Here is a 14,557-nt window from a genome sequence, read left to right as displayed (position 1 = left end):
CTATTTTTTGGTCGATGATGACTTCAATCATTGCTCGGTACTGCCGCCCCCCTCTTCAGGCAGCAGGCTAGTCTGAGGCTCTGCGACACGCCCATTGCCCAAAGCGCGACGTTACAGTAAACAGAGACTCTGCCATGGCACGCGCGTGGGCGTGGAACACAGGACTCGGATCATCTCCAATGAGGAGGTGAGAAAGTGACATCACTCTCAATTAACCAATGAAAAAAGAGACCGAGTTAAACGGCCTACTGTGATGTCATCCGTCAAAGCAAATACAGGAAGAGGTCATTTTTATTGTTTTTATTTCCTGGATTTTATTGTTGGAAGAGAAGACAAAGGTTTGACAGTTCATTTACTTTATTTATGCGTGACAGAACGGTATAATGGAATGCTCTTTAGAATGATTTAGGTTAAATCACTTAAAAAGTAATTTAGAAACAGAATATGATAGGAAAAATTGTGTCGTGTTTCGTATTTATTCTAATTGATCACTTGTAATTTTGTTGCGTTATTATTTTGTTAACAGAAATAGTCATAAATAACAATAGTAAATTGTAAGTTTCATAAATATTCTCAAGTAAAACATGAGGCTAATGTGAAAAGGTTAGTATTCGTTTTGCTGTTGTATACAGAACCGAACGGTAGGCCTCTGTTTACTGGCAGCGTTCGTCCACGAGCTTAGTTTTAAACATTTAAATGGAAGACGAAGTCAGATTACTTATATTCTACCGCGCTGTTATTTCCTAATGTATTTTTTGTTAATTTTGCCAAGAAGATCTTCAGCATGTCTGAGGTATAGATAATTCGCCTATACATTTTTATTTAATTCTACTTTCTTAAATGTAAAAAAGTCAAAAACGTGAATTGTAGCTTCATGTGCAGTTTCTCGATGCAGACTACTACTAGCAGTACTAGTATAGGAGAAATGCACTCTGGAGGATTGATAGTCGTCCCACTCTTGAAATTAATTCCACATCAGATTGCTTAACACTAAGGACATAAAACAAGAAGTTAACCTCTGGATACAATTCAACAAGTTAATGATCTTTTTGACATTGTACTCTAAAAATGTGCAACACGTTTCTGAAAGGTGACATCAAAAATATTTTATTGAAAATCTAGTATTTTATTTTTCCTTAGGTTTTATTTAGTGTATTTGCATTTTCTCTGGCCATATTGATTAAGACTTTATACACAATTACATACTGTAATAGTGACTGTAACAAAAACAATTATACATTTAATTTGTAATTCACATATAATTACTGTAAATCTTAATGCTCACTGGAAAAAAAAAGTTAAGGAACTTTAAAAGTGCTAAAAAGTAAAAAAAGTAAGTTACAGCATTCATATGCTTCTCTCCAGAGAGACATTGCTCACATTATTCAATTTGTTTTGTTTTTTTCTATTCAGGTTGAGATTGTTACCCTTGAGGATTGTAAAGGTTCTCCAACATGACGCACTGGTTTCACAGAAATCCTTTGAAGGCCACAGCTCCTGTCTCTTTTAGCTTCTATGGTGTGGCTGCCAGTCCTGCAGCAAATAAAATATGCAAGTAAGCACCTTTCTTGATGGGTAACATTTCTCCTCATTTCCATTCTTCTGGATACCAGGTTCAGTTCACATAGATAATGCCTCTTGTGTTGACTGTAACAGCTCTATTTTCAAATTTTGTTTTATTTTGTGTTCGCATTCTCTCTGGAAATAGCAAAACAACATTCGGACCTTGTACTATGTACTGATCCATGTACTCTACAGTGTGGTGAAAAAGTACGTGCACTCCCTAAGATTTTATTGTTTAACATATTTGTAATATAGACATATTTGACCTTCACCTAGTCCTCACCCATTCCTAATAGTAGATTACTCACAAACCTTTACTTTGTCAATGCAAACATCCAATATCTTTGTGTGAAAAAGTAAGTAAGTTCTACCATCTCAATTAAGGGGGTATGTAGGATCAAATGTGATTATCAGGAAGTAGTTCCACCTGTCTGTAAAATCAGAAACTTTGTCAATTTGGTCTTCAGCACTCAGGTTTGTGGTAACGCATCATGTCCAGATCAAAAGACATCTGTGGCGGTCTTAGGGAAGGGATTGTGGCTGCTTATCAGTCTGAGATGGGTTGCAAAGCCATTTCCAAACACAATGAAGTCCTTCATTCCATGCAAAGAAAGAGAAAATTCCAGACCCAGTTTACCCAGGAGTGGCCGTCCTATCAAATTCTCTCCAAGATCTGACCTTATAATGTTCCTAGAAGTCTCAAAGATCCATGAGTCCATCAGCAGGAAAAGATTGAATAAGAATGGCTTCCTTGGAAGGATAGCCAGGAGAAAACCATGTCTCTCCAAGAAGAACATTGCTGGATGGTGTAAGTTTGCAAAACCACACTTGAATGATAAACAAGATTTCTGGAATATGTGCTCCAGACCAATGAGTCAAAAATGGAGTTGTATGGCCATAATGCAAAACATACTTTGGCAAAAACAACACAGCCTTTGTCCAGAAAAACCCCATACCAACCGTCTAGCATGGCGGTGTTGGTGGGGTGGGCTGGTCGGCTTTGCATGGTTTGGATCTGGTTTACTGTCACAGGACCTGGACTCCCTGCTGTCATTGAATATACCATGAATTCCATGCTGTACTTAGGTATTCTAGAGGAAAATGAGACCATCTGTCTGACAGATAAAGCTGAACCGAAAGTGGATCATGCAACAGGACAATGATCCGAAACACATAAGTACATCTATGACATAATGGCTCAAAAAGAAGAAATTCAGGATTTTGGACTGACCCAGTCAAAGTTCAGATTTTTACCCCACAGAGATGCTGGGGCAGGACCTAAAGGGCAAAGGTGAAACAGTTCTGTAAGGAAGAGGGGGACAGACTTCCCATCAGGGCAGTGTGAGAGACTGATCAACTTTTACCAGAAATATTTAATTCAAGCTTTTGCTGCTAAAGTAGAGTGCCACAAGTTTTTTAATTAAGGGGTGCACTAACTAATCACACAAAGACATTGAATGCTGGCTGACATTTTTTTTTAAATAATGACAAAGTATACATTTTGTGTGTTATTTGTCAAATGAAGTTTTATCTGTTGTGAGAGAACTAAGGTGAGGTGAAGGTCAAATATGTCTAATCGTAAAACCATAAGATCTTAAGGGGATATTCTTAACTTTTTCACCACACTGTACATGAGGCTGCATTCAAAGTGATGTTATCTATGCTACTTTTTGTGCTTTACCTTTCATCAGTGACTTGAAGGCAGCAAGGGCTCGACTTCTCGAAATGTTTACAGATCTCACATGCAATCCTGAAATAATGAAAAACGCTACTGATTCTTACTTCTCCCTTCTGCAAGGTTAGTATTGTCTTAGTGCAAAACTTTTCACTTTGTTTGGCTTAGAAAAAGAAATAAACAACCATGTTCTACTAACAGTATTCACCCATGTGTAGCCAAAAATGAAAAACAGATTCAAGTAACGCAACAAATTCTCTGTTGTTAATTTTGTACAAAATACAAAGAGCTATAGCTTTCTTCTCCCTTTTCCCATTTTCTTTAAATTAAAAGGTGTTTTTTTGAGTATATTAGTTATCATAGATTTACAAAATATTATCCCCCCTCAATTTATTCTGTCAAAGGTGTATGTACAGTAATAATTTACTAAATTAATATTATAGGGACTACAGATGGAATGTGTACTGAGCAAAGTGAAGTGAATGTGAATATGGACTATAAAAGCATTAAATAGTACATTAAAGGCGTAATTTATTATTGGATTGTAACCTATGATTTACAATCTACAATTTACAGAATGTATGATATTCATTTTGTTATTATACTGTCTTGTTTGATGTTCTGCAGGTTTCATAGTGTCTTTAGATGGTACTACACAAGAAAACAAAATGCGATTTATTCAGAACTTCAAATGGACTGACACTTTGCAAGGAAACACTCCGAGGTAATAGTTTAAAATTTAAAAATATATATGCCCTAACTTTCAATTTGTCGAGGCAAAATCAGGGTTATGCACTAAAGCGATTGCCAGGATTGATCAGAATAAGTATTCTGTTTCAAAAGTTTCTGTTTTGTATTGTTTATTTTCAAAATTAACTTGTATAAGAAATGGAAATACTGTTTATGGACCAACAATGTTAGAATTTAGTAGGCAGAAATTCTGATATTCAGTTCTGAATAAAATGTTTGTCATTACTATTCTTTAACACTTGAATGAATATGTTTGTTCTTCCTTATTCATAAAAGAAAAAATAAGTATAGACATGGAAGGGTAATACGTGCATAGTTCTCAGGGGTGTTTGAAATATGAATTATGAGCAATTTTGAAGCAGATGAAAAACTGCAGTTGTTTAGTTAAGATGAAAATGTTTTATTATGCAATATACTGTGTGGCATGCATGAGACTCTTTTACTGAAATAAGCCAATCATTTTATAGCTTTGGCTAAAGAAATAAAATTTTGTTGTTGTCCCACATCTATTCTTTTCAGTGCCCAGCAGGATGCTGTGTTTGAACTTGTCTCAATGACGTTTAATGTGGGACTCTGGTACTCCAAATTTGCTTCTAGATTGGCTGGGAAAGAAAAGTAAGTACTGCAGAAATGTCCTAGACATGAGGTGCGGTCATATCAGGACTGACTTTCCCTGCCAGCTACACTTTACTAACTCAGCAGTTGAAGGTGGTTTTCCATTGACATGAGAAGCATCTGGCACTCACAAAACGTGGAATTTCAGTACATCCATTCATTATCAGGCTGCTTTTTTTCAATACAGGGTCACAGGGGGCCCAGAGCCTGTCTCTGCAATCAAAGGGCACAACAAGGCAGGATACACCCTGGATCAGACGCTAGCCCATCACGCACAGTCACAAACATGCAAACACTCACACCAGGGCCAGTTTTTTTGCAGAAACCAAGTAATCTGCCAGTATGTCTTTGGACTGTGGTGCCCAGAGGAAACCCAATTGAATATGGGGAGAATATTCAAAATCTATGCAGATAGCACCCCAGGAATTGAACCCAGTGCCCCAGTGTTGGGAGGCAGCATTGCTAACCACTGCACCACCATGTGGCTCACTTGTCACTAAATGTTATTTCTTAAAAATTCTTTAAGATGTGTAAACTGGTTTTCAGGGGAAAAGTTGATTTAGCCAGCAGCCATATCACCCTGCAACTCACAACTGGCAACCCACTGAAGCTAAGCAGGTGTGAGCCTGGTCAGTACCTGGATGGCAGACCTCCTGGGAAAAACTAAGGTTGCTGCTGGAAGAGGTGTTAGTGGGGCCAGCAGGGGGCGCTCACCCTGCGGTCCATGTGGGTCCTAATGCCCCAGTATAGTGACGGGGACACTATACTGTAAAAAAACAGGCGCCGTCCTTCGGATGAGACGTAAAACCGAGGTCCTGACTCTCTGTGGTCATTAAAAATGCCAGGGTGTTTCTCGAAAAGAGTAGGGGTGTAACCCCGGCATCCTGGCCAAATTTCCCATTGGCCCTTACCAATCATGGCATCCTAATAATCCCCCTCTATGAACTGGCTACATTACTCTGCTCTCCTCCCCACTGAGAGCTGATGTGTGGTGAGCGTTCTGGCGCACTATGGCTGCCGTCGCATCATCCAGGTGGATGCTGCACTTTGGTGGTGGTGGAGGGGAGTCCCCATTACCTGTAAAGCGCTTTGAGTGGAGTGTCCAGAAAAGTGCTATATAAGTGTAAGCAATTATTATTATTATTATTATTTTATTATTATTATTTTATTATTATTATTATTAAGGGAGTAAAAACCAGGACAGATTAACACATTTTTGAAAGTCAAGATTTAGTGCCTACTTTTTATTGTTGTTTACTGAGAATGTGCATTTTATACAATTTTACACACTTCTCCAGGGTCACTTAATATCTAACAGAATGATGGAAGCAGAAGTTCTGTAACTTTGAAAGTTTACACTTCTATTTCCAAATGTGCATTATTAGTAACTCCTTTATCACTCTGGCAATTACCGACTGGAAGTCCCAAGTGCAAGAACTCTGTAAAGCAGCAGCAGTGTTTGGAAAATCCGGTGTGTCAATGAGAGCTCTCTGTTCTCCAGCTGACACATGACTTGTGTTGTACCAGTTTAAGAATTTTAAGATGCAGATTGTGTGAGAGGAGCGTGTGACTAGACTTCATGTTTTGTGGAATTTGTATTTCTGTAGTTTAGCTACATCTGTTTTTGCAGCAGGAAGTCGAACTTGCCTGCAACTTGTATCATACAGATTTTGTGGTCATTTTTGTCATTTCATTTAGCAAAAGAAATTAACTCAGTAGTAGGAGTAAAGCCCTTTTTCCAAAAGTTTTTCAATTTTTTTTATTCCAGCATAACAGAAACTGAAGCAAAAGAGGTTCATAAAAGCCTGAGAATTGCGGCAGGAATTTTCAAACATCTAAAGGTGATATAAACTTTTTTTTCTACATTTTTAAGGTCATGGTTTTTTTTCTTATACAGTACAGCTTAAATAATGTGGTAATTCCTGGAAATTGATTCAAACTAAAATGTGCAAAGTTGTTTTGGTCTTTTAAAATGCTGAAATCAAAATGGCACGTTACCTCTACTGCACCAATTTAAGAAACAGAATGTCTGACTGTTTTTGTTTTCCACATATTTGTTAAAAGACACAAGATGCTGACACACTCGGATACAATTTAGCATGTGTAATACCTTTTGAGTGTGCCAGCCTGGTGCTTCACAGTAAAGTAGAGTTGAGCATATACTCTACTAACTGAATTGCTTACCTTATTTTTTATGAACTAACTTATTTTGTGATTGGTCTCAATTTTTACAGAAACTATAGTATTAGAGAGTGGGCAGTAATAAAGTAGATGAATAATTGTCCCATAGTTGTCCCACAAATATTGATTTATAATGTGAATTATTATATCTTGCAGCTGGAATGTACATAATTATGTTAATTGCAGTGACTCAGCATTGCACTCAAGCCTATGTAGTTATATGACCCTTTCTTACAATCACACAATAGAAAATAATTGTTTCATTAGCATTATAGGGTGTGGAGTTATTTCAGCTACATTTCAGAAGGAACACCTTTCCCTCACGCATATTTATTACTTATTTCATAGGATGCCCACATTCCACGTCTTATTACTCCAGCAGAAAAAGGTCGAGATCTGGAACTTCGAGTTATTGACACTTACATTATCCAATGCCAGGCAGAAGCACAAGAAGGTAAATTAAGCCTTCTTTCTGTTTTAGAAGAAAAGGGTGTTACTATTGGTTTGATGTTGTTTTCTTCAGTTTCCTACTCTTCCTGAATTTCTTTTGAGATGTAGGATAGAACATTAATGTGTTGCTTTAGAATTAAAACATGTTACGTGATACAATGTGTTGCTTTCCAAACCAAATTCCAAGTCATTGCAAGAGGAACAACAGCTTTTCTCTCTGTAATTCATCACCTACAAGTTATTTTAATTTAACTAAGCATACTACATCATCATGGATACTGTAAAAATACCAATTAGTTGCAATTAGTTACTTCATAAGCTGAGGTCTTTATAACAGTGTCTGTAAACATTCTTTTTTATTTTTTATTTTCCCTTTCCTTCCCCAAAAGTGACCATTGCCAGGGCCATTGAACTAAAACACAATGCCAGTCTGATAGGTGCTTTGGCATTTGAAACTGCCAATTTCTACAAGAAGGCTGGTGAGTTGTTTTTTTTCCTGTAACTCAGACAATTTTGTGGTTCTTTTCATTTTGCCTGTACACTGGCCTGTTGTCCCATAGTCAAAGGTCCATTTTTATTGACACATAGTTTGCGCAACATTGAGAACTGAACATTACACTCAAACTGTATATATTAAGACGTCTAACATATTTAGTAAATAAAGTGTACATGATGCATGCTCCTAAATTACTTCTATAGCATCATGTACAAGTTATGTTTATAGTGTCACAGCATTCTGATTATGGTTGTCATTTCCATGTAACTGCAGATCACACTCTGAACTCGCTGGAGCCAGACTACACCAGCAAATGGAGGAAGTACCTTCAGCTCAAGCAGGCCTTCTACATGGCCTATGTAAGCCAAATTCAAATTTGGTGGAGTGTTACTTACCTTATCTCATGTTAAAATCTGTGTTAGACTTGTCACTTTTATTTTCCTGGGTCAGATCAATTACATGGTCTTTTATTATTTTTTCCCATACTCTTCAACTTAAGATGAAGGTGATCCTACACTGAAATATTGATGTGCCTTGACCAGACTGGACATACAGTACCTCTGTGACTGCCTTTCCTTTCTGTAGCTACTGTTTTGCAGTTCTCACAATTTGCAACAGCATTTAACTGCCATTATGTACCATGCACGCTAATGACTAGATTCTTGAAGAAGATATTCTTTAATATCGTTCTCTAATCTAAGGCTAAACTTAATCCTTAAAGGGGCTGTTTTCTCATCAATGGATTAGAATGAGTTGGTGCACAAAACTAAATTTTTGATTAAACCTTGTGTGCTAACTTAATCAAATGGCTGTAGTAAAAACATTTTAACTAATAAAATTTTTTCCCCCAGATGTTTGATTTCGGCTGATTTTGGTGCTGCTTCTTCTGAAGCGACACTCATGGTTCATTTTTCCTTGTATTATAACAGTAACTAAAGATTTGGATTCATAATAACTGTAATGACATATTTTACCCAGGCTTACTGCTATAATGGGCAGATGCTTCTAGCAAGTGACAAGTGTGGAGAAGCAGTCAGATCTCTTCGAGAAGCCGAAAAGTGTAAGCATGCTTTTCCAGTCTAAAACCATTTTAACTTTAGGGTTCGCCATTGCATGCTTCCTGCCTGGAACCATTTCCTGTTGTTCAGCATAAAGATGCTGTCCAGTGTTTTTTAATATGCTTTTCTTTTGTGAACGTCTGTAGTACAGTAGCACATTGAAATAACGGTTAGTCAGGTGATTTATTAGTGTCTGCTGAAAAACCACCAAGGCAAGTCTTTAGTTCTAGATATCATCTCCACACTTCGGTTAGATGCATCTCCTTTTACTTTTTCTAAAACAACTTAAAAAATATAAAGTGCCCGGAAAAACTTTGTGAATCCCATTGGTGGGTCCATATTCTTGTCATTATTCTCATGTTTGTGTAAGTCTTAAAAAAAGATGGAAGATTAAATGAATACCAAAATACATACAATATATTTGGATTATTTAATACAATGATCCAACAGTAATTATCTTTGTGCGAACAAGTCACAAAAGTTTAATAAGTTTGCATGAACCTTTAAATTCAGTAACTGGTGACACGTCTTGAGCAGCCATGACTTCAATTGCAGTTACAGTTTCATGTTTGATCAGTCTCTTGGATTGGCTTTTCGGAATTTAGGCTCATTCATCTTTACAGAACTGCTTCAATGTGGTGACATTTGCATGATCAGCTTGCTTCAGGTCTGAAATGCAAAATTTCTTCTTCAGTCATTCTGTCGTACGTCCGCTTTTTTAAGATCGTTGCCTTGCTGCATGACCCACTTCATCTCAGTTTCGGACGATAAAATAATAGCCTGAAATTCTCCTCCAAAATGTGCTGACATAACACTGGGTTGTCAATGATGACAAGCCGTCTGGATCCTGAGGCAGCAAAGCAGCCTCAAACCATGATACTCCCACCACCATGCTTGACAGTCAGAATGAGCTATTTCTGTTGGCAGGCAGTGCAGAGGCAGTGTTTGTTTTTTGCCTCAGAAAATCTTTCTCATTGTGGCTGAAAAAGTTCAAGTTGTTACCCAGCTATTTTAACCACCTCATTGCTATTACCCACTTAACTATGCCAAGTACAGATTCGCTTATTATTTCACATTCAAAAATAATTGTACATCCTTATTTTTTTTTATTTTTTCTACTTCATACACGATTCCATCTCCAAAAACATTGAACTGGTAAATACTGTATAACTATTTACATTTAATTTATTAATTATATAAATTTATGTTTGTTAACCTAACGGGTAAATAAATAACCTTTTAGTTATTTTAAACAAAAAGACTGTTTTCAATTAAACAATGAAACTGTAATGGGGGTTCACAGACTTTTTCTCGCACTGTAGTTTTTGGAAATCAAGATATTTATTTTTTGCATGTCTTAATATTTCTATTTCCCTTTTAGATTATACAAAAGCAGAGTCTTTATGTAAAGAGTACCGCCAAACCAAGGGACCAGGAAGCACGGCTAAGCCTTCAGAACAGCTGTTCTTCACAAAACTAGGAGGTTTGATTAAAAACACGCTGGAAAAATGTGAAAGAGAAAATGGTTTCATGTGAGTATGTAAACCACCTTTTGAGCTGTAGGGGTAACTTCTGATGTCTCAATACAGATAACAAAAACATACATGATGTTTGAAAGACTGTTTAAAACAAAACTGTTTTAAAAATTATTGATGTGTTAAATAATATGACAGTGAAACATGAACCAGAGAGCAGAAGTGGAAACTAAATAACGAGAACAGAAAGCACTTCTTTACCCAGAGGGTTGTGGGAGTATGGAACAAGCTACCCAGCCATGTGTTTGAAGCTGATACCCTGGTTTCTCTCAGGAAACAACTTGAAGTGGTCCTTGGATTCACTTAACTACTTAAAAGGCTAAATAAGCCTAATGGCCTCCTCTCGTTTGTAACCTTTATGTTGTTACATTGTATTACATGTACATGTGTATGCAGTAGTGTGTATATATATATGAATCATAATATCTGGTGTATGTGGTAAACGTTGTTTTGTGTTTTTTTTCAAAACTGTATATTTTAGCACAGTTATATTTTTCATGCATTTTAATGATAACATGCTGCGGTCTTGGTGTGGAATATGAGCCTTGATGTTGTCTTTTTATTATAATATGTTTGCATCCTAGATATTTCCAGAAAGTACCCCAGGACCCTCCAGATTTGGAACTCAAGGCAAGCTATGGACTTGTTGAGCCCATTGCCTTTGAATTTCCATCTGTCAGTCCTCAGTGTACACCTGAGGTTTACGCTACATTTGACCTGACTAAAAACCATAAAGATGACAAGGTATTAATTCCCTTTTCTGTCCTGCTTTCCTGAAAAAATCAGCTAAAATCTGTTTTAGTTCAGTTCTACAGACATTTATACAGTAAGCAAATCATTCTTTGCCAAGGAATGCTTTGAAAGTCCTGTACTTAGGTAACTTTGTACATAATATATCAGAAGCAGGAATTTATCCCATCCAAATAAATGATTTAATTAATAAAGATCTGTCAACAGGTAGATAGAATTTTAACATTGTTAACCAAATGTTTTACTGAATAGCACATTAGAGAAAATAGAATGAGATGATTTTCAGTGGTATATAAAATACTTAAAAAATGGAGCAGTAGTGGTCTTTTCATGAAGCAGAAATAAGGCCAACATATATATAACAAGAATTGTAAAAAATAAGACAGTACATGTGTTCTTAAAATTGTTTTGCAGGCAAAACCTAAACAAGAGGAAGAAGTTAAGCCAATGAAAGAACCAGATCTTAAGCCACAAAAGGACACAGGCTGCAGTATTTCCTAAGAGCAGAGAAGATCTGCCATATCATCATGATAAAAGAGTGCAAGAGAGGAGCACATGGATATATCCTGTGGCGTTAATATAGAAAATGTTTTCTCAGATTTTCCTTTTTTAATGGCAGTCTGTGGTTCTTGCTTACAACTAAGTTGGTTTTCTTATGTGTTTCCTTATAAGAAGCACAATTTCTGCATTACTAGGTATATGGACATAATCATCTGTTGTCACAGAATAACCTGCAGTAAAAAACTTGGACAGTGGTTATTGAATTTAAACTACAAATTAACCCGTTTGTGAAGGTTAACTTAATTAGGTGAATCACCAGGTTAAGTGCAAAGGATACAGTGCACTGTCGTACGTTGTATACTCATATAATCAAGTTAAAACTAAATTACATTGAATTTAAATTGGAGAAATTTGAGGGCAGTCAGAAAAAAATGGAATCAGCTGATGTTACATAATACATTTTAATAAACAATAATCATTGTGTAATGATTTTGTGTTGTTCATAACAAAATAATTTTAGGAGTTGTACATTTGTTGAAATGTTGTTTCTGCATTTTTGTACATTTGTTCTACTGCTGTTTTCTCACTAATGTATTATAGCCTTTTAGCATATATAGTATGGCCTTCATGCAAAAACGTGTTTAATCTGTCTATATGCACTTGTATTGTTTTCAAAACATTTAAATGATTTATTTGAGAAGTATAAAAAATATTGACATCCTTGTAAATATTATATTTGTTGTTGTCTTAGCACAGTCCAATTCAGAGACTTTTTGTGGTAAAAAAAAAAAGATTTATTCAGTTATCTGGGATGTTTAAGAAACATTCAACCATTAAAACCATTCAATATTGTCTTCAGCCTATGGCTGCTTGATATGTAGTCTTAGCAGTTGTTTGGAGTTTGTGTCCATGCTGCATGTTGGTGCCCTAAGGTGTGGATTCCACACCAGAATCTGATCTCTGAAATAAATACACCACAATCCTGATTTATTTGAGTTAAAAAGAGGGGTGAAAACTGGAAATGTTTTGGCCTGTCTTCAGTTTAAAGCTTCATATATTTTTGCAAGTGAGCCATACAACTTAATTTTGCATCGTAAAAGTAACGGACCAATATGTTATCATTCATCATATTAAACATTTGAATCACCAGCATTTATTCTTCAGTAATCTTCTCATTTCTTTACAGTACCATATCATCCAGTGACATTGTATCTGACATTTTAAAAGAATTATTGTGTGATTGCTCTGATCTTGTTTTTCCTTGTATATGAAGAGTAATTGATCTGATTAATTCTACAGTCTAATTAGTGCTTTATTAGGATTGAATGTTTTTTTTCCTTTAATAGTAAATATTAATTAAATTGCTTTTGTTCTGTAATCATGGGAGAAGCAAATGTCCTCAGAAACTCAATATGCAGGTAGTCGTGGCCATGTTCTACAACTTAAAGGGTAACTCTTTGCTGACAGCACCATTCTAAAGTACCCAGTTCCCAAAAATTTTGTTTTGTTGAACACAAAGAAATGAACATTTTGTTCGGAACATGTTAGGGTATTTAGTAAGAATACATGGAAAGCTTACAGTTGTCAGAGATGCATCATATCTTCTGTTAAACCCTTTATTGTTTATCAATTTAATGATGCTGTTCACTAAAATTAAAGGGGAATGTTCCTATGTTTTTAAAAGGAACACAGACTGAATGAGTGTAGTCGAAATTTACCAACATTTCAAAGCCAAAACAACTGTTGTGGCAGAGCAAAAAATGCATAAATATGCGAACTAATTCTGAATAAAATATGTGCTGTTATTAAAGTACACTTGTAAATGTAGGTGATAATGCTGAGTCTATAGTCCTTTGCTTGTGGACTTGTGTAACCACGATTTACAAACAAGGTGCAAGCTGATGTAGTGAAATACTTCCATTTTGTTATCTATTGACACTTTTAACTACTCTGCCAAAGAGCATTAGACAATGTAAATAGAATTTAAAATATATTATATCCTTTTCTTACTTGCGCAATGTTTTGTTTGTAAGAGTTACGCATTACCACTTTGATCTTGTTTTTTTTTCCTGAAAGAGTCCAGACCTTTTTGTGACTTGGTCAGAAAAACACCACAAAACTGTATTGGCATAATACTCAAATAAAATGACAAACCTAAATGGCTATTTTTGTTTTTGCATGCTTTATGGCAAACCCTGTACAAAAAAATTCAACTTATCAAAAAAGTGCCATAATCAAGACTATAAGCAACTGGAAAAATCCATTTTAATGTCTTCAGTACAGTATTGTCTAATTACCCTCTTCTTTTGTTGACTACTATCAACCTTTTAGGTCTGAATTACAATTTATGTCATGTTCTGTCTGTGTTTGCATGGAATTCTGCTGGGTGATTCGATTCTGCTATCAGTGATTCTGATTTTCTGGGAAAATGGACCCTGGGGCGATTGTGCATGTTTGTGTCTGCGTGTACCCTGCGACGGATTGCCGCTCTGTCCCGTGTATTCTTCCTATGCTCTATGCCCTACATTGCAAAATTGATCCATTTGCTTTTCCTCAAAGTTTGGGAAGAGTGATCAATGAAGTGATCAATGAAAGGAGTTGTCATAATTTCTGCTTGTCAGTTTTTCAGTGAAGTTTAATACTGTGCTTCGATGGCTCAGAACCGTTCACAGCTTGTTTTGTGAGATATTCATAATAAGATATTCATCATTTATCTCATTCTTAATTGTGCTAAGGTAAATTTCTAAACTATATGATACAATACAGTTATTCCAGAGGGCAATTTGACATTTATTGCTTAGCGTTGGAGAGTGCAAACAGGCTTAAAAATAAAAGATGACCATTTTCAGCAAACATGCTATGAATGCCCTTTAAAAATGAAATAAGTTTGTTTGACAGAGTGTTTGCAGATTTATTTTAAAGGGGTTCAATATTCTTTAGTTTAATCTTTTTAAATGTATTCAAGTAAATGACAAGCAATTAC

General features: G+C 35.9%; 1 protein-coding gene across 1 annotated transcript; it reads left to right on the top strand.

Annotated features, from left to right (window-relative positions):
* Positions 1-224: 224 nt before the first annotated feature.
* On the top strand, positions 225-13,737 carry brox (BRO1 domain and CAAX motif containing). The gene is made up of 13 exons (XM_088625550.1): positions 225-338; positions 1,414-1,555; positions 3,255-3,361; positions 3,866-3,962; positions 4,508-4,603; positions 6,372-6,444; positions 7,133-7,238; positions 7,624-7,713; positions 8,004-8,089; positions 8,709-8,790; positions 10,170-10,320; positions 10,908-11,067; positions 11,488-13,737. The coding sequence occupies exons 2-13, from the start codon at positions 1,455-1,457 to the stop codon at positions 11,572-11,574; spliced, it is 1,236 nt and encodes a 411-aa protein (XP_088481676.1). The 5' UTR covers positions 225-338; positions 1,414-1,454; the 3' UTR covers positions 11,575-13,737.
* The last annotated feature ends 820 nt before the right edge of the window (positions 13,738-14,557 follow it).

The sequence above is a fragment of the Lepisosteus platostomus genome, chromosome 3 (assembly GCF_059453375.1).
Source record: "Lepisosteus platostomus isolate fLepPlt1 chromosome 3, fLepPlt1.hap1, whole genome shotgun sequence".
In the NCBI taxonomy this organism is placed as follows: Eukaryota; Metazoa; Chordata; class Actinopteri; order Semionotiformes; family Lepisosteidae; genus Lepisosteus; species Lepisosteus platostomus.
Note: the sequence above shows the minus strand (reverse complement) of the source record. Positions and strands in the feature narration are given on the sequence as shown.

Bases quoted from the DNA above. Each gene is read 5' to 3' on its own strand.
- brox (XM_088625550.1), top strand. From the start codon at position 1,455: ATGACGCACTGGTTTCACAGAAATCCTTTGAAGGCCACAGCTCCTGTC. The intron at 1,556-3,254 runs GTAAGCACCTTT...ACCTTTCATCAG, and splicing joins GCAGCAAATAAAATATGCAA to TGACTTGAAGGCAGCAAGGG. The intron at 3,362-3,865 runs GTTAGTATTGTC...GATGTTCTGCAG, and splicing joins TTACTTCTCCCTTCTGCAAG to GTTTCATAGTGTCTTTAGAT.